At 45.3% G+C, this 23715-nt stretch overlaps 1 protein-coding gene across 8 annotated transcripts in view; it reads right to left on the reverse strand.

Annotated features, from left to right (window-relative positions):
- Positions 1-23715, reverse strand: part of Tenm2 (teneurin transmembrane protein 2) — a 1226262-nt gene that overhangs the window by 411048 nt on the left and 791499 nt on the right. The window contains exons 1-2 of one of the 8 annotated variants that reach the window (XM_087569436.1): positions 10877-11066; positions 10240-10322 (exon numbers count right to left, since the gene is read on the reverse strand). In XM_087569436.1, the coding sequence (XP_087425562.1) occupies positions 10240-10255 (16 nt within the window). In that variant the 5' untranslated portion in view covers positions 10256-10322; positions 10877-11066. 8 annotated transcript variants of the gene reach the window in all.

Here is a 23715-nt window from a genome sequence, read left to right on the forward strand (position 1 = left end):
CCGGGTCACTCACAGAATTCAGTACAGTGTAAGTGCTTCGTAGACAGCTGTTACACTCCGCACTTAGAGAATCGTGATAAGAAAGAAAGGTCTGTATGGTGTTAGTGGAGACACAATTAAAGAGAGTTTGGACTTGTGGCTGGTTAACTCTGTGGGTTCCTGAGTCTTTGGAGATGGAGGGCCATGAATATGCTACTTATAGGCATCAAAGTCACATACTTTCAATGGATAGAAGAAAATACATACCCAGACACAAGCGACACAAACACTAAAAGACTCTGAGTTTAAACATCTCAGAAGTAAGGGGAGAAAAGACTGTGGCAACAAGGTACCTTCTGCATTGTCTCTCCGATAGGACACCAGAACAGGGTTTCTGAAAGTGTTCTCTAAGGGTAGCAATGTCACTATCTCACGGGCAGTGGCATAGGAAAGCAAAATTTGATACCTCTTCTGGACATAGCTTGGATTGGGACCAACCGATCGTGGTTTTAGTAACATTGAAGGGTGCCTACTCAAGACTGGTAGATGCTACCGTGTGTAAATTCTTGTGCTTGAGTTGACCTTTCTGCCTACTACACATGTCACATGACCTGTCACAGGGAACTGTTGATACTGCACTAGTCTTTGTTTGTTTGTTTATTGTCCCATTATCTTCGTCCTAGTTTGTAATCTCCTTGGGCGGGTCCAAGGCTCTTCCTGCTGGTTCCCTGCTTTGGTCTCAGAGACCTCTCAGGGTTCTAGAACACATCAGGTCCCCAGGAAATCAATACCGAGGTAAAAGAGTATACATAATAAAAGTGTATGTAGAATAAAAAAGGGAAACATTTAAAGAGATTTAACTCCATTAAAGTTAATAGTTGGAGCTTAATAAATAAGACTCATTCCTAAGAGAAAATGACCTCTTTTTAAAAGGAAGGGAGGAAGAAAACCATGGTCCCGGGAACATTCTCCAGCAGCTTTTAATGAGATCACAGCTTATTCTCTTAAGGAGTGAAAGAAATAATTGAACACACTTCACACTAATGACTTCTTATAAAATGTGTCCACAATCCATTGGCATTCAGAGTCAGACGGGATCCAATGACCCCTGATGGCAGGAAGTCTCATGTATTCTAAATAGGGGTGCAATAAAACTCCAAAGCCAGCCAGATACAGCTCAGTCAGTCGGCACTGTCAAGGTCCTGGGAAGTGAGTCGTCCTGTCTCTCTATACCTAGAACAGAGGACAAGTCATGGAAGAAGGAGACACCCGGACACGGTTCCTGTTGGCTCACTATGAGACCAGAACCAGACTATGAGATGCGTGTCCTTGTGGATGCACTGAAAGTGTGCTTTATATTCTCCATTTTTTTATTCTGAGATTCCATTTTGGTACCAAGTGAGAGCCAATGAGGCCAGCGTATACGGGCCTTCTATGCTTGCCTTTGTGTGGCACACTTCTCATTGGGCACCAGCGCTTCCTGCCTTAGTTTGTTTTCCTGAGCTTCTATTTCATCATCCGAAAAATAAAAGCAATGCTTTTACTGAAAATGTATATAATTTAGCCAGGCACCTGACAGAGACCAGGAGCTCAGTAAGCGGTCCCGTTTACAATGAAGTGGCAGTGCCATACTCTATGGGGGCTTCTTCGGCTAGAGGGCACAGGGAGGCCTCTGAAGAGCCAAGGAAAGGATTCGAGACTGTCCAACAAATTCGAAACTTGTTTCTTACTGGTACACGCCCTTGTTCCAATCAGATTGTCAATGTGGCCTGCGCCCCCCCCTGGGGTAACGAACAAAAGTGTTGAGGATTTAGTAGCTGAGTTAAGACCTCCACAAGCTGGCAAACCAGGAAAGTGAGGCAGCTTCTCTGAGGCTCACATCTCACCATAAGCGTGGGACCCACCATTTTAATCCCACCCCACATGTGTTTACCTCTTTCCCTTCTACTTCGTAAAAGGAGATAGCATTTCAAACGCGCCCCACCATGAGGACAGGTAGCTCGTTTTTCACCTCAAATATGCCCTAGATTTCAGAAAGTAAAACAAAGAGATGTGATATTTTCCCGTCTAGCTTTCTACTTTACAAAAAGTAAAAAACTTCCAATCTTGTGCTCATGGCTTGCCAATCGCAACAGACTTCTTTGGATGTCCTGATGCGTTGACCCAGGGGGCTGCTTGAGCAAGACTGGTGGGCAGAAATTGCACTGGGCTAAGTCTGTGGAGAACTTGATTCGGCTAGATATCCCAGCATGGGACCTTTCCGCCCAACATCTCTGACTTCTTATCATCTAAATAGGATTTATCCCCAGTATTAATTCCATATTTTATGTAAGACTCCTAGATTTAGTACAGAAATAGCTTTACCAAACTGTCATTTTTGTAAGCCTTAAATAAGAAAATATTTGATCATAAAAGAGGGTTACTCAATAAAACCACATTTTATTCATCTGATAATTTGGAACAAAGAGATGTGATGTTTTCCATTTATCTTTCTGTGCATAGATAAATAATGCCATTTCTTCTAGGTAGAGACAGCAAATGGTGAACATATGAGTTCAAGGACCCATTAAACAAATATTTACTCAGTATTTATTAAGTGTCAGTTACTCTAATAGGACTGGGGACATCAAGTGACAAAGTAGAACAGTTGCTGCCTTCATGAGGATGATGGTCGTTTAGGAGAGGAAAAATGAAGCTAAAAATACGTGCAGAGAAAATCAGCTTAAACTGTGCTCACAGGACCTTCATCAGACAAACTGGATGCCGAGAGAGGAAAGAGAAATGGCGGGAGATAGGTATTTTACCACAGGCACCAGACCTAACATCTGAATGGAGATTGAGGGAAGTAGCCGTCCTCCTACAGCTGAGGCTCTGAAACTTTGTACTAGGACGTCAGGAAGTGGGCTCAAGGGCAACCCAGCTGGGAGACTCATTTTTCTCACCTGTGAAATGGCCGTGCTATGGGCTTTGGTTTGTGTAGCTCTCTTGAAGGTTAAAGCAGCTACCATTCAACACCAGTTTACGACAAAGCATGGCTAATATGTGTTAAGTTGATGCTGTCACAGACACAGACCGGAGAGCTAAGGGCATTCGATGATAGATAGGGAAGGGTCTGACATGTTTTAGGAATCACGGGAGGGTGTGGCTCTTGGGTGGAGTAGGAAGAGGATGGACATGGAATTCTGTAAAGGGGTGGGGCATCGGGGTAATCATTTCTAGCATGGCAGAGTAAAGTCTCATGTGTGGAAGCAAGGGCATTGTCCCCAGTGGACCTCAGTGTTTGACCAGGGGTTAGCAATTCATCTCTGATGGGCTCTCCTCACTGCTCTTGTACTCAGTGAGGAGTGTGGATGGAATAACAACTCCTCAAAGGGAGCAGTTTCCAGGTAAGAAGTTTTAAATAAAGAACCCCTGTTTCATTCATGCTCATTAAACTGTTTTTCCCCTACCTAGATCCCTGCAATAATAAATATAATTATATCCATCTTTAATGACTTTGGTTCCTTGAGCTGCAGGTGCTGGAATACTGTATTTATTAACATATTTTAAGCCCTTTAAAAAGACTGCATTAATTCCTATGATAATTTAGTACCCATAATACATTCTCTGTTCTGAATAGATGTTAATCACCACAGAATGACTGATTTGCCCGAGTGCGAGCTAAGCCGTGGTCTAACTAGTAGCTAGTAACTTTTTAATTCAATATTGTTACTGAAACTGTTGATTAAAATCTAGTTGCAATAACAATTCCTTGCCCCCCTGCTGGCCCCACCCTCTGAGGACCCACAAGGAGCCCTAACAATTGGATTTTGTTCTTGCTGAAGCCAAGGGCATTCATTTTTTGGGGGGGGGGTTGTATTACTAGTTAAGCTCTGCTTGGGAAAGGTCTGTATGTGCCTGTTATCCAAGAATGCTTTGGGTTTGTTTGCTCTCTGGTGCAACCTGTGACAAGGGGAAAGGTCAGTATGGAGAAACGGAAGCTAAGCACAAAGCCTGATTAGCAGAAAGCAAACTCCCAGGCTTCTGTCTTAAAGGTGGAGGGCGGAGTCTGGGTCAGCCCTTACCCGATGGGGTGAGAGGAATCTGGTGTCTGTTGGGTTCTCAACCAGTTTAGATAGAGATGGTTTTGAAATTGCTCATGAAATTTGGATCACAGAGGAGTGCCGCCATTGAGTAGAGACAAAGGAAGTGACTATTGCAGGTAGAGGATCCTTCAGACTTCACATCCGTTATTTCGGTTAAGACAAGGCAAGTCTGTAGGGAGGGAGGGAGGAACCTGCATTGTTCTTTTTCAGAGAATGCACTCCGTGGGTTTGGAGTCACACAGCAAGGAAGCAGTGGGGATCCAGAATTCTGCTCCTAATTTTAGGTCACTGATACATACTCAACACTTCAGTGACCCAGTCAGTCCATATGGGAAAGGTACTGAACTGGGTCATAAAATCCATAACAAAGTGTGATATGCTAGAAAAACTTAATGAAACTTAATGAAAATGAGTACTTAATTTGGCCTGTTTGTGGTTTGGAGACTAGCACATAATGACCTTCTTCCTGTCCAGCGGGGGGGGGGGGGGGGTGTCAGTGAATCTTTAGAGCCAAGTCTTCCTCCTATGGAGAAGGATTTTAAGGACCTCATTGTTTGGGGAGCGAATGCACTGAGTGCCTAGCCGCTCTGTACATGCACAGCGAGATGCCCTTGTATTTCTGCATACAATTAAAGATGTAGTAAGAAAGCTGGGGTGTGGTGATGCAGGCCTTTAATCCCATCACTCAGGAGGCAGAGGCAGGAGGATCTCTGAGTTCAAAGCCACCCTGGTCTACAAAGTGAGTTCCAGCACAGCTGGGGCTACACAGGGAGACCCTGTCTCAAAAACAAAACAAAACAAAACACTAAATATGTAGTCAGAAGGTGGAGCCGACATGATTGGGATGGGGCCAGAGAATGATTAAGAAGTGTGCCCTGTATTCATTTAAGGCTCTTTTTCACTGTTGCCATGGGAAACTCTTCTTTCCTCATCCAAGCTTTCTATGAAGATTGTTTTGCCCATGTTCCTGGCTCAGGGCTGGTGCAGATTCCTCTGTGTGTGTGTGTGTGTGTGTGTGTGTGTGTGTGTGTGTGTGTGTGTGTGTGAGAGAGAGAGAGAGAGAGAGAGAGAGAGAGAGAGAGAGGAAATGTTAATCTATCAGACACTGAACTCTATCCCACATTCTCCAACCCATGCAGACCCAGTTGTGGATTTCAGTTCCTTTCTGTACAAAGAAGGAGACGTGTGTGTCTGGGAGCTGAGATGTGAGCCTGAGATCTGTATGCTTTGCAGCAACCAGTGGGTAATTACTGACACTTGGGTGACAGGTGAGGTTTTTCCTGTGTACATGTGTGTGCATTATGTGCAGGTGCACCCAGGTAGGTATGTGTGTTTGTGTGGGTGTTAGGTTAGAAGGTAAGCACAGATGTTATTCCTCAGGAGCCCTCAACCTTTGAGACAGGGCCAGCCATTGAACTGGAACTTTGCCAAGAAGGAAGACTGACGGGCATCGAACTTTCAGGAACCTGCTTGTCTTCACCTCCTATTGTACCGTTGTCAGGTCAACATGCTTGTGAGGCAAGCACTTTCCTGACTGAGCAATATGCTGTTTTTGTTTTATTCTCTCTCTCTCTCTCTCTCTCTCTCTCTCTCTCTCTCTCTCTCTCACACACACACACACACACACACACACACACACACACACACAACCAACTTTACTCTTACAGAGTGTAGCTCCACCATTCATTTTGTAGAGAAACTAGGCCACAGATCGCTCCTTCCCTTCCACACAGACGATGATAGCCCAACCGTCTCTCACTCCAGGCCAGTGAGGCCACTGTGGGGAAGCCTAGTTCTCCCACACAAGCCTGATGTACCACTGAGAGAGTCTTGACAGGCCCAGAGCCTGTAGGTGAACTCATGCATTTTTTTCCACCACTCTAACAGGAGGTATGGCTCGCAGTGCTCTCCATCTGGGGCCAGAGGAGGTCTAACCCTGCAGAGGAGTCTAGGCACGCAAAGTCAGCACCGTATCATGTTCAAACAACCTACTCCCTCTACCATTCCAAGCAACCACCTGAGCAGGCTGGTCTCTCAAAATATGTGAATAGATCCAGCTAGAGGCATTTCACTGAAGTGCCACAACTCTGCCACCACCATGTGACAAAAACTTAAATCACAGATTTGAAACTTATAAAACAAAACCCTCCAGGACCACCCTCCCCGCAAACCCATGTATTCCATGGCCCTCACACAAAGACTATGGCATGCTCAGGAGAATGGATCTCCAGACTTCATCCTCAGAAGCATTATTCCAACCTATGCACTTTTGAACACAGAATCACATTTTTGTACCGTAGTCAAGGCTGGCCTTGAAGTCAATTATATAGCCCAGGTTGGCCTCAAACCATAACATTCTTGCTTCAGTTTCCTGAGTGCTACTATTGTGAGCTTGAGCCACCATGCCCAGTGCACCCTGTGTATTTTGGATTTCGCCTGAAGGGGCTTTGTTTTGTGGAGGAATTCAAATTCACCCATCCTTATAGGAATACAAACCCTGACTGAAACATGCGTACACACGTTTACTCCCCACCGCACCCCACCCCCCATTCAGCTTGCTTAGTGCGACCATCAGAAAATGTTCCTGCAGAGGTACTCTTCACGAAAAGTGCTTTGGATATACGGTACGTCAGAGCCAGTCAGAGCGAAGCACATCCTCAAGGGTCCTGCTCCCTCTGGGCACAGGCTGTCACCCAGCAGCCCGGACCCCAGGTTCTACCTGAGCGGTGCATACCCAGTAGCCCTGGACCCATCTGGGATGTGCAGATGTGGTTAGAGATGATCAGCATATTTTTTAACATTTTTTTAATGTTGAAGTGGTTGTGGAATTCACATGTAGCTTCCCTGTACCTCATCGGCCCCCTGCTGTTCTGACACCCTTAGCTTTCTCTTTGCATTCTGTCTTGATCTACAGCCTGCATAGATCTCCACGTTTGATGAAGACTCAATGGTACAGAGAGCCATTTGCTGTGAGCTTTGGTCTCTGTTTTCGTATGTCTTTACCTTCTAGGGTGCAAGCAAGCCACACTCAATACCAGAAGCTCCCCGAACTGCCGAGCGTCCACTGTGTATTCACCCCAGGAAGATATTTCTATGGCTTCTGTGATAGCTCCAGGCCACTTCTCCTGATAGTGACCTCTCTGACACTTCCCCTGACTTCCCCGGAAGGTCAGGATGCTCACACCCACACACCCACGTGATCTCTCTGGCCACAAGAGATGTTCATCGAGAAAAGTGCTTCATTGCATTTCTGTTAACAAACCTTCCCCATTAGACAAGGAACAACCTCAGAGTAGGACCACATCCCCACCATTTCTCTCAGCAGCATGGCAGGATGCCAGGGGCACGGGACTTCTGCAATAAAGCAGGACTCCTGGTAACCTTGGCTGCCCCTGTGACTCCTGCGGATCAGGATGGTGGTCACGGAGGAGGGCACGAGAGAGTGTGAGCGTAGCTGGGACAGCACCAGGGTAAGCTTCACTGCGCCTGGAACTGAGTATGGGAGCAGGGGAGGCAGCACAGACTGCTGCAGGTAAACTGGCCAGTAGCAGGCTAGACGTTGGGCACCCGCCATCACTCTGAAACTTTTGTCGAGATGGGTGTCTATGAGTAGGAATGTTATAGACCCCCTCCAAACAACAACAACAACAATAATAACAACAACAACAACCATGGCTCTTGGTGAGTCAAGAGTATTTCTTCCTCAGGATGCAACATACGGAGGCTATAAACAAGTGTTCAACTAAATGAAGCATCTGTGACTATGTAAGATGGGCTCAAAAGAAACATTCTGAGAGTTTTTCTTAAACCACTTGTTTTCAGGTCAGTAACTGTCAGAATGATTTTTCTCTTCCTCTGTGTGCCTTTGAATTGAGCAGGCATGACCCATCACCCCCTCCCTCAGACCCCTCCCCACCTCTCTCACTCAATCATCTGGTTGCAGCCATTTTAAGGTATACCAGAAGGCTCTATGCTCAGACCGAGTGAATAATAACATGGAGAGAGACTCAGCTCTGACACCATGCATAGTATACTGTGCTTATATAAGCCAATATTCTAGAAAGGCATGAGAAACAATTGAAATAAATGGATTATGGGATGGGATGAAGATGTTGTATGCCCATAGGTTGTATGCACACGTATGTATGTGTGTATAAATAGGTACATGTACAATGCATGTTATGTTTTATGAACTAATAGGTACCTGCACTGTTCAAACATGCTTACTGTTTTCCAGTTAAAGGAGCTAAACACTTCAAGCACTGGTTGAAAATAAAAACTTCCATCTCTTTGCCAAACAGGGAAGCAGAGGAAGGGGATCTTCGACTTTGAAAGGGAAACTTTCGATCACAAGCCAAAGGCAAGACGACACTGTCACCTCAGACACTTCCCATTAAGAAGACTATCTGGCAATCAGTGTGGGACAAAGGGTGGCGTTTCATCCGCTGCTAAACAATCTTTATCAAATGGATACATGGACTTAGCTTTTCCCCTTCCTGTCTCCTCCAGCCTCCTTCAAAGAGTTCATTACAAAACCCGAGTGGTTTAATGAAAAGTTTACTACCTAACAAATGGTGCCGACACCCGTTCTTGCCTTGTCCTGAAGACCCCGGTGCTTGCTTATTTTGTCAGAGACACAAAAAAGGAGAAACGCAATTGCATTTGTGCTGATGCTAAATGTTAATAGATTTGCCTAAATGCTCGCTAATAGCCCCCTAAAATTAGCTAGACTAGTAGTGCATGCCTAATGCCTTCTTGTTTTTGTTGGTTTACTTGCTTTGGGTTTTTCTTTCTTTTATCACAGGGAGGAAAATAAAAGAGGGGAAAAGATTCAGAGAGAGAGAGAGAGAGAGAGAGAGAGAGAGAGAGAGAGAGAGAGAAGTTTTTAAGCTACAAGGCACTGTCAGTGTCGAATGTGAATTCAGGAAGAAGAACATATATTCTGAAACTATCCCACAGTCCTGACACCCTGTCATGAAGGTGACGAATCCTGGTGCTCTAATGTTTCATTAAATTAAACATGAAATGTTTAATGTTTTGTTAAATTAAACATGAAGCTGTGACTTTGGACCCGAGAAGCAAAGCCTTCCATCAATTCTCCCCATTCCTTCAGGTCACTTTTCAGGTTATAAAAACGGAGATTTGTTTATTTCCAGCATCGCGTTTCCCTCTGAAGTTAAAAGACACTTCCTTCGCGCGTACCTACGAGCGCGCACCACCAAGCAGCACCATTTAGGGAGGTTTGAAAACATGCCTGAGCCTAGTCCTACAGAAAAACAGCTCGCAGACAGCCCCTTCGCCGAGTCTGTCTCGCCTCCTTTCCAACAGTTGGCAACTGCCACCGAGAGGCTTCTCAAGAACAGAGGTGCGCAGACTTTAGTGAGATCTGAAGCCCATTTTGCAGATGGACACGCTTGTTCCCGGGAAGAGGACTGCTGGCTGAAAACTGTATGAAGTAAGAGGAAGAGTAAATCTCTCCCAGTTCCTGAGTCCTTACTCGGGAAGAGAGATGTTGGCAAGGAAAATTAAAACCAGAGCAAAGCACAGGTCGGACTTGGACAAGCTTCTGGCAAGGAGGGAGTGTGAGGGCTTGGGGGATGAATGAAAATTGTGGAAGGGGCACTGAAGGCAGCAGGAGCACAGAGGCTGCACCAGAGAAGGTGGAAGGAAGCTCCCACAAAAGCGCGCTTCTCTCCCTTCAGCGCTGTGACATTACTCGCAGCCCTTCGTAGAGCTCTCCATGACATGTCCGAACGCTACCTTACAAAAGACATTTTGGTGACGCGTTTTAAGTGAAAGCAGCATCGGCAGCTACATAGCAAATCAAAAAGGAAAGACAGCTCTGCCCTCAAATGAAACTGGCAGATCACACACATGCATTTCTTTTTCCCCATGTGGATTTTAGTGGGTCATTACCGATTTCTAAATAAAATCCCATGATTATCACAGCACTGACAGCTTAGAGAGGACTGACTGTCCATCCCTTCCCCAAAGGGCAACTTATTCAACGTCTCCAAAGCCCAAGCTGTTCAGTGGTGAACTCATGCTTCCTCACCGGCTCCCAGAACTGCTCGAAAGCTTTCGATAGTCCCAGTTTGATAGGTAATGTCTTGCCTGGTGAGAATCCTCTCCCCAACGAGTTACCCAAACCAGTAGGAATATAATTGACACTTACCATTCTGAAGCTTCATGTCTGTGAGGCAAACTAAATAAATTAAATGGATCCTGCTTTAATCTTCTCTTTTAGACCCCAAATGCCTTAATCAAAAGGAAAACAGAACAGAACAAAACAAATGTTCCCTGAGGTCCTTTTTCTTAAACCACCAGAGCACAAGCAAAGAAATCGCTACTTTTTTAAATGGAGTCCCCAAAGCCTATCCCTGAGCACCACAAAAAGAGTGGGAGCCACTTCTAACATCCTCTTAGCCTGTCTTCCCACTCTCTGGCTCTGCCTTCCTGTCCACCTATGCTGTGTAACCAGGACTATGCATAAGTTACAGTTTGAATTAAAATTAGGACGATGCTTCAAATGCATATTTGGCTTGGCACAACTACTGTAAAAATTCCACGCAAAAGCACATCTGATCCCGTCCTGCAAGTGCACAGAGGCTTTTGTGGTCCCCTGTTCTATCCCCAATGCGTACTTCGCCTATAAGGCGCGCCTAAGCTATAGGACTTCATTTGGGGTTAGCCGTCCCACAAAGCTCATTTGCTCTCACCATTAAGACAAGCGACTCTAAAAGGCTAGCATGGTGCTTTTAACTAGGTTTGAGGGGCCAGTCAGGTCTTGTTAGCAACAGCTGCACACTTACCAGGCTCCCAGGGCCTTGACAGGGTTGTCCCAGTCCTTCTGGGATTGGGACATGAAACGAAATCAACCAATCGTTAGCTGAGACCACACATGCACGCTGCACCAGATTCTCATCCTCCAAATAAAAACGGAAGGGGGAAGAAAAACCTCCTCCAAAGCTCCTCATCTGTTGGCCTCTCCCTGGCAGATACAGCTCGCCAAGGTCCTGGCTGCACTTTCAAAAAGTACTACTCCATAAAAGGATTTTAAAGGCTGTGCTGGGAGCCGGGCGTTTCGGCTCCCAGTTTGGCTTCTTCTCTATCAGCATTCCTCGGCAAGCCTGCACAAAGCGGGGTACACTACATTATTTATGTCAGCTTTAGGCTCTGGAAAACACACACTGGCATCCTGATTACTAAGAATCCTCGTGGATACAATTAAATTGTTCCCACATACATTCCCCCCCCCATCTCTTCCCTGATTCAACCTCTTTCAGAGCAAACAAAAGCACTTTGAGACGTGTCCCAACTCATCTATTAGGAGCCAAGAGAACGCTTGAAATATGGCCACTACGGTAGATGAGTGTGGGGAGAAGGTTATGATCATGGAGTGAGCAGAAGACACTCCTGAGAGGAAAGGGCAGGTGATGTTGAGGTGAAGCCTCCTCAAGTGGCCTCCCAGGGTTAGGGACAGGGACTTGGGAATGCAATGCAAGAGACTACAAAAAGCATTCCAGTGAATTCATGGAAGATTGATTTAGAATGGGCTGCCAAGGGGAGTCAGGAATACTGACAGCAAAACCAACCTTCCAAGCTGGATAAAGAGCAATCACGCTCACACGGCAAAGGCTCCTTGGTGCCCCATTGAAGTCATAGTCCCAGACAGGAAGACCAGAGATTTGGCCAAGTAGAGAAATGATTCAGTCCCCATGTTTCCTCTTCAGTCAAATGAACAATTCCCTTCTTGTTACAGCTCAATCCTGCATCATGGGCTAGCTCGGCGTATTAGCCACAGGCAAAATGAACTCCACACTGGCATGACGAAGGCAGTGCGATGGCAGGAACTGGCTCCTTTGGAGTGGGTAGTGAGAGCAATGAAATGTCACCCAGGTCTAGCTGGGGAGTCCCTGCTTGGAGGACAGAGGTAACTTCCCTTTGCAAAAAGCCCCGGGCACTGCTTGAGTTGGCAGGACCTCACAGTTTAGTTGGCCCATCCGAGCAAGAAGTCAGCCTGGGGAAAGTCACTTGTCTCATCCAAGAATGCAAACACGAGGAGGGAAGAGAAACTGGACTTTCTCAAAGGCTTCCCTTGAATGTTGAGTCCTATGATTGTATATGTATACATTTATACACACACACACACACACACACACACACACACACACACACACACACACACACATATACACATACATACATACATATATATATTTACCACTTCTGATGACTTATTCCCTTCCGAATCAGCTGCCTGTCTTGTTGTCTCGAAATGGAAGTAATGGCCAGAGGACAGAGTAGAGGTCAGTAGAGGGAGCCCAAACTGGCAAGCCCTGCTTTGATGCACACATTAGCAAAGCAATGGGAAATGGGTTCCCCAGCAGGAGGCAGCAGAGTTCCCTTAACAATAAGCACTCGGAAGGCAGCCTCACAGGAAAAGCATAGGCCATGCCTGTCCCCACGACAAAACCACCAGATACCCAGACTTCAGATCAGCAAGGAATGAAGGGTGCAAATTTCCCTGAAGACGGCTCCCAGCAGTAGTTGGGATGGATGCTCCAAACCTACTTGCCTTTCCTTAAGTGGAGCCTTGGCTGCACACACGGGTACAGCTGACTCCTTAGCTTGGAGAAGTTGCTCTCAGCTTCTCTAGAACACCAACCACGTTGTTATTTTTTTTTTTTTTTGATTAAGCTCCAGAAGCAAGTAACTAGAACCATAAGGACCAAGGCAGTTCCTCAGGAATCAGATCATTTCACAGTATTATTTATTTCTTTAGTAACTAAGCCACAATTAACTTTGAAGCTAACCCCAGGGTAATATGTATGGCAAGGGTCCCGGGAAGACCTATCTACTGCCCTCAAGTGCGGCAATGTAAGAATGTCTAGGATCTGCCGGGTATCTGCTAACTCTGTTGTCTTTGACGAGCTGTCCATCTCCCTTGCACTTCAATTTTCTCATCTGGAAACGTATTTATCGATGAGTATGTGTTCTCATATACATGCGGCACAGGACAATGAGTGGGTACCAGCCCTTCCCTCCAGTCTGGGGGTCGAACTCATGCCATCAGGCCTGGCAGCAAGCACCTCGACCTGCCTGTACTCGTAGGCTTCTGAGAATTTGGTGAGAAAACCAAATCCTTTGCTAAATCCAAATGACTCTGGCACCCGGGGAGACCAAATAACCTTCCAAGCGCAGTCATTTGCCTACAGTAAACCCTCAGACGAGTTGCCTCATGGCAGAGGTCTCAGTCAGCACTGAGGAGGAAATAAAAGCAGGAAGAATTAAGACACGCATTGTGCAACAAGTATTCTCCGACAAGGAGATTGCACGTTTTCAAAAAAACAACTGGATACCTTTCTGTTGATTAAATTGTGAGCTAAAATAACTTTGGAAGTTTGATATCCAGAACAAGTCGGCTCTCTTCTTGACATGGGAAGAGAAAAGTGACCAGGAATCCCAGAAAGTCCCAGAAAAGCCTCAGTCATTTCCATGCCATTAGCACAGGTCTCTACTAATCGCTCCTGCTGTCTCCTACTAGGCTTAGGGAGCAACCAACAAGATTTCCAGTCTGATTTTCCTATCACTGCCCAGCCAAGGGTTCTGTTCACTGCAGTATCGCTAATTAAATGCAATGCTCATGTGACCAGTACTTGTTTTCCTGAAAAACATAATTTCACTTTTCTCTAGAGACAGGGTGTTACCATGCGTCTGATGGGACTAAGCCTGCCCTGGAACTCGCTGTGTAGCCCAGGCTGGCCTCAAAGTCATGACTTTTGGACCTCTGCCACCTGACTGCTAAGATTACATGTGTACATTACAATGCCTGTCCTAATGCCTGATTTCATAAGATTTTTTCCATAAACAGTGTTCTACAGTGTATGTTATATAATTCATCTCTCTATTTATCATCTACCTATCTTTATTTCTCGTTTGCTTTAACAAATTAATGTCTACGCCAGTGAGAATCAAACCTATGTCCCCGCCATGTTCTAGGCAAACCTTCGGCCACTGAGCTGCACCCCAACCCAGTATACATAAATTAGTAACATCCCTGAAGATGATGGAGAGCTTCCCCGAGGTGCCTCTTGCCTATTGTGAGAGTGTAGGGGATAACCACACCCTCTGCTGGATAAACACACAGAAGAGGTCTTGAATACACAGCCAGTTGAGGTGCTAATCACTTTGTGCTTACGTAAACAAAGGCCATCAATATTGCGAATCTTCACAGGAGCGCATCCCACAGCGTCAGCTCGGCTAGGAAATACCTGGACTTTTCTACCGTTGAACACCCAAACCGCCTAATGTGAAGAGCCATTCCTTTGGGGAGGGGGATGGGTTAAGCAGCTCTTCCTTTCTCACTCCTTGTCAAGACACCCGGAACCAAAAAAAAAAAAAAAAAAAAAAAACAACCTGTGGTCTGTTGCATCATCCACTGAAGCTATTTCTCCAGTTGAAACACGAATGACTAGTCCTTCCCAAACACATCAGCCAGATCAAGTCGTAACAGAGTCGGGCTTTACTTACTCCACAGATCACAGCTAACTGCTTTCTAATACGATTCATGATTTTGCTCCATTAAGCTAACATTCCCCTTATTTCCCCCTTATTTAGGAGGTACCACCGTGGAGCTGTATCCTAAATCAGTCAGCATTAAGTGGAACATTTCTTCTCTCCCAGGCCGTGCTTCATCTGACAGGGACTCTAACTTCCTGGGGGCACCCGACGCTTTATAATGTGCACGTTTAGCACAAATGTCATTGTCCTAACACAGACCTTTCTCTGTCTCTTGGGAAATGTACAAGGACACATTCCTAGTGGTCTTTAAAACCTGCTTTGTTTTGTTTTCTTTTTCTGCATGGGAGCTCAGTCTAAATCCTTAACTGTGACAGTTGCTAAATATGTACAACTGAGGCACATGTGTGCTCCTTGGCAGCAGAGGGGAGAGCCTTGTTGTTGCCTCCAGCACAGCTAGAAAATGCTTGGGGCACCTAGTTCCTATTTCCTTAAGGATAGAAAAGTCCCCAATTTTTTTTTAAGTTGGTGGCTTTAAAAAATTAAGGTGGCAGATAAGGTTGAGAAGCAAAATCTTCCTCCTCTGAAGAGCTTCCTCAAGGGAGGCAAAGGGATAGCAGGCATCATTATTCCCTGAACTTCAAGGTGAGCTGTTTAAAGGGAGGACTCAGATCACTTTTCTTGTCCATACAAGTTGACTCCAGAATGTGTTTGATTCTGTAATATTCTGCATTGTGGCCAGGCAAGAAAGCAAAGGGCTCTTGGTAGAGAGTCCAAAGAGAGACTCCATGGGTGGGGTAGACTACGGCTTCACACTTTCCATGATGTGCTCTCCCTCTCCCCACTCCAGAGAGGCTGTCTCCTTTCAACCTTCTCTCAGTCCTTTGTGACGACAGTGGTTCTGCCATCCGGTGCCAGAATGAGTCATCTGGGAAGGAATGGTTTCCCTGTGGCTTTAGCAGCTAATTTCCAATTCTATTTCTCTGAAGCACTTTACATTAAAGTTATAAAACAATATTAGGCCTAGAGAGATGGCTCAGTTGTTAAGAGTTCTGGCTGCTCTTCCAGAGGACCGGGGTTCAATTCCCAGCACCTGCATGGCAGCTGGCAACCATCTGTAACGCAAGTCCCCGGGGATCCGGTGCCCCCTTCAGACCTCCGAGGCCATCCAGCACGCACACATAGAAGGAGGCAAAACACCCATACGTGTAAAATAATGTTTTTTAAAAAGAGTCCCAAACCGCTTATAATACTGATGAAATTGGTGAATTAATCAAAGCAAGGGATCTGCTGATGTCATGGGAGGGCTAGGGCGAGGAATTAGTGTAGAGATTCCTTTCTCCATATGGATCCACCATCGTCTATCATTTCAACTGTTTTGACGCTAACCACTCCTCTACTTTTCCATTCTTTGCTCATGAAAATAGATGGCAGTCCATCCTTGATAACTGAAAGTTGCCAGGAAGAAATATAAGTCTGGGCACTGTACCACAGAAGGTTCTAGAGGACTGATAGACATGTTATGAGCAGAGCCAGAGCTGCAAAAGAGGCAACCCCCCCACCCTGCAGGAGTCCTCATTGATTCTGCGTTGGGAAGAATGACTAGAAAGGAAGAAGCAAGATCGGGTCCACACCTGATATCTGAGGGTCTCTGTTTCTCTTTGGTACTGGGAGGCGCATTTGTCTTCTTGTGAAATGCTGGGACTACACTCAAGACAGAAGCTGGGGTTTTCTAGCGCCTTCCTTCCATCATGGGTGCATACATATCACAAGACACGTCCAAACCATTCCCTTGCAGAGAAGAGTCCCGCCCGCTCCTTGGGGAAAATCCCCTATGAGAGGCATGTCCTCTGAGTGCCTTGCAAAAAAATCTTTTCTGCCACATCTCGGAAGGAGGCACCACAGAGGGATGGAGATTCTCTCCTTGTAAGTATGAAGAGAGCAGGACTCCAGTGCTCTTGGAATGTGTTGGTCCGTAGGGAATCCACTGCTGTTGACATCTGCAGGCCGACTTATTGGGGAAACGGTTGTACACCTGTCAGCACTGGCGAGCACGAAGGGGCTGCCTCTGACCCCTCTCTGCTCTCTGAATAGGTAGGAGATCAGCCTTTCCAGGGGTTAGTCACTTTCTACCACCATTGCTGCTGTAGCCAATCGGTCCTGCCCCTGTTGAAGCTGCATTTGCATATTAATTTCTGCTTTTTTACTCAACTTTTTATCAGTGTGACTTAATGCTTCCCAGGTTAGTCCCACGGTAGTTAATCAAATCAACAAAATTACAACTATACCGGTTATATATAACTATATATAAACATCTCTCTGTGTGCACCTATACTTTTCACAATATGAATGATAACAAATGCTACAAATTTAATGGACAGTAGGGCATGTGCCTCTAAAGAAAGTCTCATATGCTTTCCCACACATTGGTACCCAATTGTACACGTGTTAGAAATATTATTCTGGATGAAATATCATCATTTATTTTCTTTACTGCACTAAAAATATGACAGTATTACTTTGTGCCTTTCCCCCCTTCGGAATGCTGTGTCTCTGAGCAAACTGTCAGCAGGAAAAGAAATACTTTAAAAATGAAGTTTTCATTATGTCCTATAGGCAAGCTAGAAAGCCCAGAGAAGATCTCCATGCTGCTTTTCATCCCGGGGACCAATGCTTGAATGTGTTAAAATGCTATTTATTTTCTAACGGGCAACTCGGGCTTGGCACCGAGTAAACCCAGTGTTTGCCAAGATTCCCTTAGGGACAAAGGGAAAATCGTCTGTATAGATCAAACGTGTATTAGCTGCATTAGCGATTGGTCCCCAGAGACTGATAAAGACCTTTTTAGACAGATTTCACTGCACAGCTCTTTAGAGAATTCATTGAATTAGACTTGGGTATCACAGGTTTGGGACTCTCTTCAGGTCCTAAGCATCGGAGGAAGAGAGCGCAGAATTTGAAGGCTGGGTGAGAACTGATACCTTTCATTGTGGATGAGCCTCAATACCAAGCCCATGCTCTCCTCCCCATCAATATTTCATGTTCTTGGAGTCATAAGAAAACACATCTGTTGCCTTCCTGCATCGTAATGTGTGGGATGGAGCAAAGATTATTACAGAGCAGGTTCGGGAATTTAAAAATTCATCACCTTCTCAATTTAGAAGGCTGGTATGTGGTTAGGACTTATGAAGGCTCAACAAGCTCGAAATGACCAAGGGGCCAGGCCTTGTTCCTGAGAAATCTGTGATGTGCGGGAAATCGGATGCAGCGAGAGGTGGGAGGTGGTCAGCAGACGGAGGCAGAAGGTGAAGGCTTCGAGTCCTGGGTGTAATCTGCACAGAAGGTTTGCTGTGTAGTGGGTGTAGTATCTTCTGGTGTGTGTGTGTGTGTGTGTGTGTGTGTGTGTGTGTGTGTGTGTGTATGCATGTGCGTGTATTCATGCAGGTAAGAGAGAAAGAGAGAGAGAGAGAGAGAGAGAGAGAGAGAGAGAGAGAGAGAATGCTATCCATAATTTTACCAAGTGGGCATCTCTCTCCTCCTACTGCACACTGGGGACCACTACTCTACTCTACCAGATCTGCAGGTCTGGTGCTCAGCTCTCAGCCCTGGTTCACAAGCATGGGCAGCCATATTGCCGAAGTTCTCTAGCAAAACCATCCTCAGAAACTGGGGTAGACCCAGAACACTCCTCTTTCATGGAAAACTTTCCAAGGAGTTAACCTGGGCTGACTGACATTTTCTACTGCTGTCGGTTGCATTTAAGAAACATGCAATTTTTGCATCATACTCCACAAAAGACTGCATTCCCGGCACCTGTGTTACAGAAGCAGGAAGGGGTTTCACATGCAGCAAGACGGTGAAGCAGGAAATGGGGATAAGTGATAGGAAAATCTTACGACGGCCCCCCGGAAACTCATCTGTTTGCAATGATGAGCCTCACTGGAAGGAATCTCTGGGACTTGGCCACCAATCCGGGTGACGGCCACAGCATTATGGTTCCTTAGATGCATTGCTTCTCCTCTGGCCCCTCCCCCTTCACAGACTTTTCCATTTGCCTTGTCTCTTGGTCATATTGCTCAGCCATTAAGGGCAGGTGGCAGTTGGGAAGGTGGATGTCCTTGTCCAGTAAGGAGGTAGCACATATTCCCTCAGACATGAGGAACACAGCTCGGAACCAATGGGAGCTTACCACTTAGTATCTCTCCCACAGATCTAGAAAGATGCTGGCTGGATTTGCTTAAGGTTCAGCTTAGACAATGGGGATCTTTCTAAGAAACCTTGAGACTGATAAGCTTCCATGAGCAACATTTACCCATGAAGAAAGAACTCACTATATTCCCTGCTCTAAGAAAACCACATAGAATATCAGGATATCTGACATCCGAGAGTTCAAACAGGGGTGGTTCTTCTATGTCAGTGCCAACCCTTGGGAAGTGGGTTGTTTCCAAGGGAGATCATAGGACCAACTTGTAACAATGACAGAAGAAATAATTACCTAGAAGGATCTCGCCAAGATAGAAATTTGAACGCCATTCTTCTTAAACAACTCTCTTTCAGTCCCATGATGCACTGGGCAAAGCTCTTTCTCCATCACACTGTCTCCTCCCCCTTCCCACCAACAGTTTCTTTGCTGCACGATGCACGAATTCCACGCATCTAGATGATCTCAACACTCCACGTCTCTGTTTCTGGGATTTGCTAACACAGGTTTTCTTCCACTCTACTTCTTAAACGCAGGCTACAAATCTCACGTGACCTCCACACCCTGCTCACTTACTTTTGTTCAGCAAACTCCCCATGCCCTCTCTCTCCTCTGCAGTCACAGTACGTCCTGGCTTTGCACTTCATGCATAATGATGTAAACTTCATACGGAATCAGGTGATGCTTCTGAAGCACTTGGGCCAGTGACCACCAGCTTGGGCCAGAACAGGTTCTTCATTGTTCGTGCTTGTTTTTGCCCACCGGTGCCTTGACTACCTGACTTGCAGAGTTCTTGCACTTATCTCAGAGTTTTGGTGATAACTCTTTTGAACCATTAACACATTTTTCAGTACTGGGCCTGACAGTACTCAAGAATCTATATGGCAAGACACTTTTCAGGAAAAACAAACACACAAATAAACAGGCAAGGTGCATCTCAGTTCTGTTTCCAACAACATACATCTCCAGATTTTCTTCCCCTGTACTTGGTTCCCACCAAGGTTACCCTGCACTCCAGGCTGGCCTCCACAAACTACATGTCTCAGAGGTCAGAGAAGCAGATACAAGAAAGGAGCTCGCTCTCTGCCTTCCATCACACTAATCAAGCTATGTCTTACAGGGCCTTTCCTTAATCTGATTTGAGAAGGGCCTTAATAACAGAGTTAAAGCAGAGAATGAAGCCGGTCCTTCAAGGAGCGCTCACTTTAATGGCGGTCCTTCCAGGAGCGCTCACTTTAATGGCAATTTCTTTGTTGTCCAATGCGGCAAGTGCGGCCCCTGACTGGGACCAATTGTTGCACTTGTATCCAGGAGTGAAGCCCTCCTGGAGGCTGCCTGCATTTCTCAGGGCACAAGTCAGCCCTTCCTGATTTAATTAGAGTTTTTCCCCTCTCTCTCTCCACCTCTCTTGACCTTCTGCTTGATTATGTAGTGAAGCATTCCTGGTGAGCAATAATCCTGTAAGACAGACATCAGCTATGAATGCTGTCAGGATTCCAGCCTTACAACTTCCAGACGGGGTCAGTACGGAGAAACTCAAGGACCAGAAGCCATAAAGGGGCGGGGTGGTGGTGGAAATGGAGAGTTTGAGAAATAAAAGGACCCAAACAATGGCTATCTGGAAGCTTTGCATTTCAAGGTATGCTGGTTGCTTTTTGCCTCTCTGTGCACACCATTAACAGGGTGATTTAGTAATTTCTGTGGGAGCTGCCATCCCCCTGCAACGCCATTAGTGTCAGAGTCAGGGAAAATGAGGAAGTCTTTTTTTGTCTCTTGCAGAGTATGCAAACACAAGCTTAGAAACATGTTTGCATTTGGATTGGACGGTCTAAACCAACAACATTCAACCTTTTCACTCGGAGCTGGGAGCTGTTTGACAAGACCCACTTTTCATCAGGCAGGTTCAAAGTCTACACGCGGCAGAGGCTTCCTTAATAAGAGGGACTAATAAGACTATTTCCTTAAAGATCTAACCTTGGCACCCATCTTCCTACCAAAAGGTAGAGCAGATTCATTTTCTAAATTGCTTACCTTCAAAAAAAAATTCTCTGTTGACTGGGGCAGGGTTCCAGTGTAGCACACCAAGACGCGGCTAGTAAGATTCTCCTTTGGGTCTGAAGTGGCTTTTATTTCAATCCCTCTGTCTCTTTCGAACAATTTTCTCTCACACTCAAAATTTTTAATTCCCCAAACTAAACACAAACATTTCAATGAATGGGATGAATCCGGTGAACGATAATTCACCTCTGCCAAAAATCTATTGCCTGAGCAGCATTTCTCTCTACTCAGGGCTGTATTTCACCAACAACGAATTTCCTTGGAGCCATCAGATGGATCAGTGAATAAAGGTACTAGCGGACAAGCACGATGACTCCAGCGACATTACTAGGACTGTCACGGTGGGAGAAGGGGACAGACAAACACATTGTCCTCTTTTTTCCCCATGCACATACCCTTATACCCACTCCCCACATAAATAATATATGTGATATATTATACAATATATAAATGATGTTCTGTATATTATACAATAGATAAATTTTCCTCAAGATCCAAGTGATAATACAAACATAACATGAAGCAAAGATCAGAATCTAAATTTCCAGAATCTATTTTTTCCCCATGGAATCTCATTGAGGTTCTGGAGCCATACTCCCGACTAGTGTTTTAGACATATATATTCAATTATGGAAGTTTGGTCCTACTGAAAACTGACCAAATTTTTGTAGAGTTTGCTCTTGTTTCAAAACTCTTGAATAGTAAATCCCAAGGATCTTTAAACATTGTGAGACCCTGAACCTCACTTCTAGATACTCAGATGCCATTGGCTCAGGGTCTGTGTGGACATGGAGAGTATATAAGGCGCCTCAGGTAACTCACACGGGACTCCGGACTCCAGGGAAATGAGACAGACATCTCCCGCCTGATGGGGAATTTGCATAAGTGTTCACATACAGAACCTCTTCATCAACTCCCCATTAGTTTCTCTGTTCTCTAAGTCACACATGTCATATTTTAAGAGGATCTGTCTGATTTTTAAAAATTACACTTATCAAGTCATCTTTAGTTCATTTCCCTCGGACTCCTTAATGATATCCCATCAAATGGAAATAGAAGAAATTTGATGGTTTCATTGCGTAGTATAGTCTCTCCATGAGATAGCGCAGAATTTCCCTCTGGAAATACCTTCATCAATGCCCAGGTGATGTGATGGACAAGGTGAATGGTCTTACCAGACAGCAAGTTTCAGCTTCCCACCAGAGCACCTAGGACCCATGAGCCCTGTGCAGGGAGGGCTTTCATCAGAACACTGGCATGTATAAATGAAAAAAAAATCAACATTCTCTGAAGAGAGAATTCATAAGTCCTGGTCCATGATCTCGAGACTAGCTCTTGGGAGTCTTAAAAGGGCCAGTCAAGAGTCTCTATTCACTTATGGGTCTTAGGTCATTTTGGATAATGGAAAATGCTAAAACATCGGACACATGAATGGTCAACTGTGCCTTCATGTTTAAGCCTCAAACTGACCCTTTAAACCTTAGAAGGCCAGCTACCCTGACTCACCCTGTTCTTGATATCATACATTGTTAATAGGAAAGCTTAGTACTTTGTGTGAGTGGACTGGAAGCTTGGCTTCCATAATTTCCCTGGATTTTGCCACATGGCTGTCTTCCCTTGCCTGATTTTAGGCCATGTCCTTTTTTTTTTTTTTAAGAAAACATAACTGGAGGATAACAGTTTCTAGAGAGTTTCAGGAGTCATTTTGCTAAGTTTTCGAAACTGCGACTGTGCTTGGACACCCCCGAATGCACAGGGTATCAGATACAATGTGGTCTTGGAGACCCTTAGACTTTGCAGTCGACAGCTAGAAGTAGGCTTGCTTTTGTGGATTTTCCTGGCTGTGCAGAAGGAGAGTCTTCTGTTTGCTTGATCATCAGAGGCTGTAGCCTAAAGTCTAGTGACTCATCTCTGCTACCACACAGTGGAAGCCCAAGGGAAGGGAGAGGCTTTATGCTCCTTCCTGTTCCTGCCCTTGAATTCTGGCCTGTGAAGTTACCCTGGGACCGCTTTTGAGTTCCTTGGGAAAAGTGTTTCAATTCTTTTCCTTAAACTAATCTTTCCTCTTAGATACGCCACAACCCCTAACCAGTTCCTTGGGGTGGACAGTATGCAAAAGAGCTTATACGTGAAGTACTTGACATGGCCCAGGCTTGCGATTTGATGTATCCCTGAGGCTGCTTTGATTTTTACTGTTTTCTTATTACCAATTTTTATGATGGCTTAGGTCTAAAATTGGACAGTGCTGTGTAGGTGCTCATGCTATGGGTGACTTGATTCTGCCTCTGTTTACCTCCTACCCTTTCTCAGTGTACCGTAGCCTCTTCTGGTCTCCCCAACTGCCTGTACCTCTTAACTCTGGGGCCTCAGCTACATTTGAGAGCTCGCTTCGGATTGTCTGTGATAAAATATGCATATTTCCTGAAACCCAAAGTATTCTCACTGAATATAATAAGTGGAAAGTTATTTTACAGGAAATGAAAATCTAAGATTAATATTCTCTGATGCCATCTCGTCCCCCCAGGACAATTATTCACTGTAGTACAGCAAAGTAAACTTGCAAAATATGGGAATTGGTTTTTCTCCTCAGACATCTAGGATGAGCCAACTTCCGAAGCTAGATAAAACCAGCTTGGGGGTATGATGCCCGCTGCCTCACTTTACCAAATAGGAATCTGGTCTTTGGGACACAGAACTTTAAGGAAGCTCAGGCCAGAGTTGGTGGGTAGGGAAGAACAAAGGAAAAAGGAAACACACAAGGTGGTTGAAGACGAAGCCACTAGACACAGTTACTGACAGCCATTAATACCGAGCATGGTAAAATATGTCATCGCTGATTTCAAGGACCTTCTGATGCTCACTCCCTTCCCC

The sequence above is a fragment of the Rattus norvegicus genome, chromosome 10 (assembly GCF_021556685.1).
Source record: "Rattus norvegicus strain SHRSP/BbbUtx chromosome 10, alternate assembly SHRSP_T2T, whole genome shotgun sequence".
Taxonomy (NCBI): domain Eukaryota; kingdom Metazoa; phylum Chordata; class Mammalia; order Rodentia; family Muridae; genus Rattus; species Rattus norvegicus.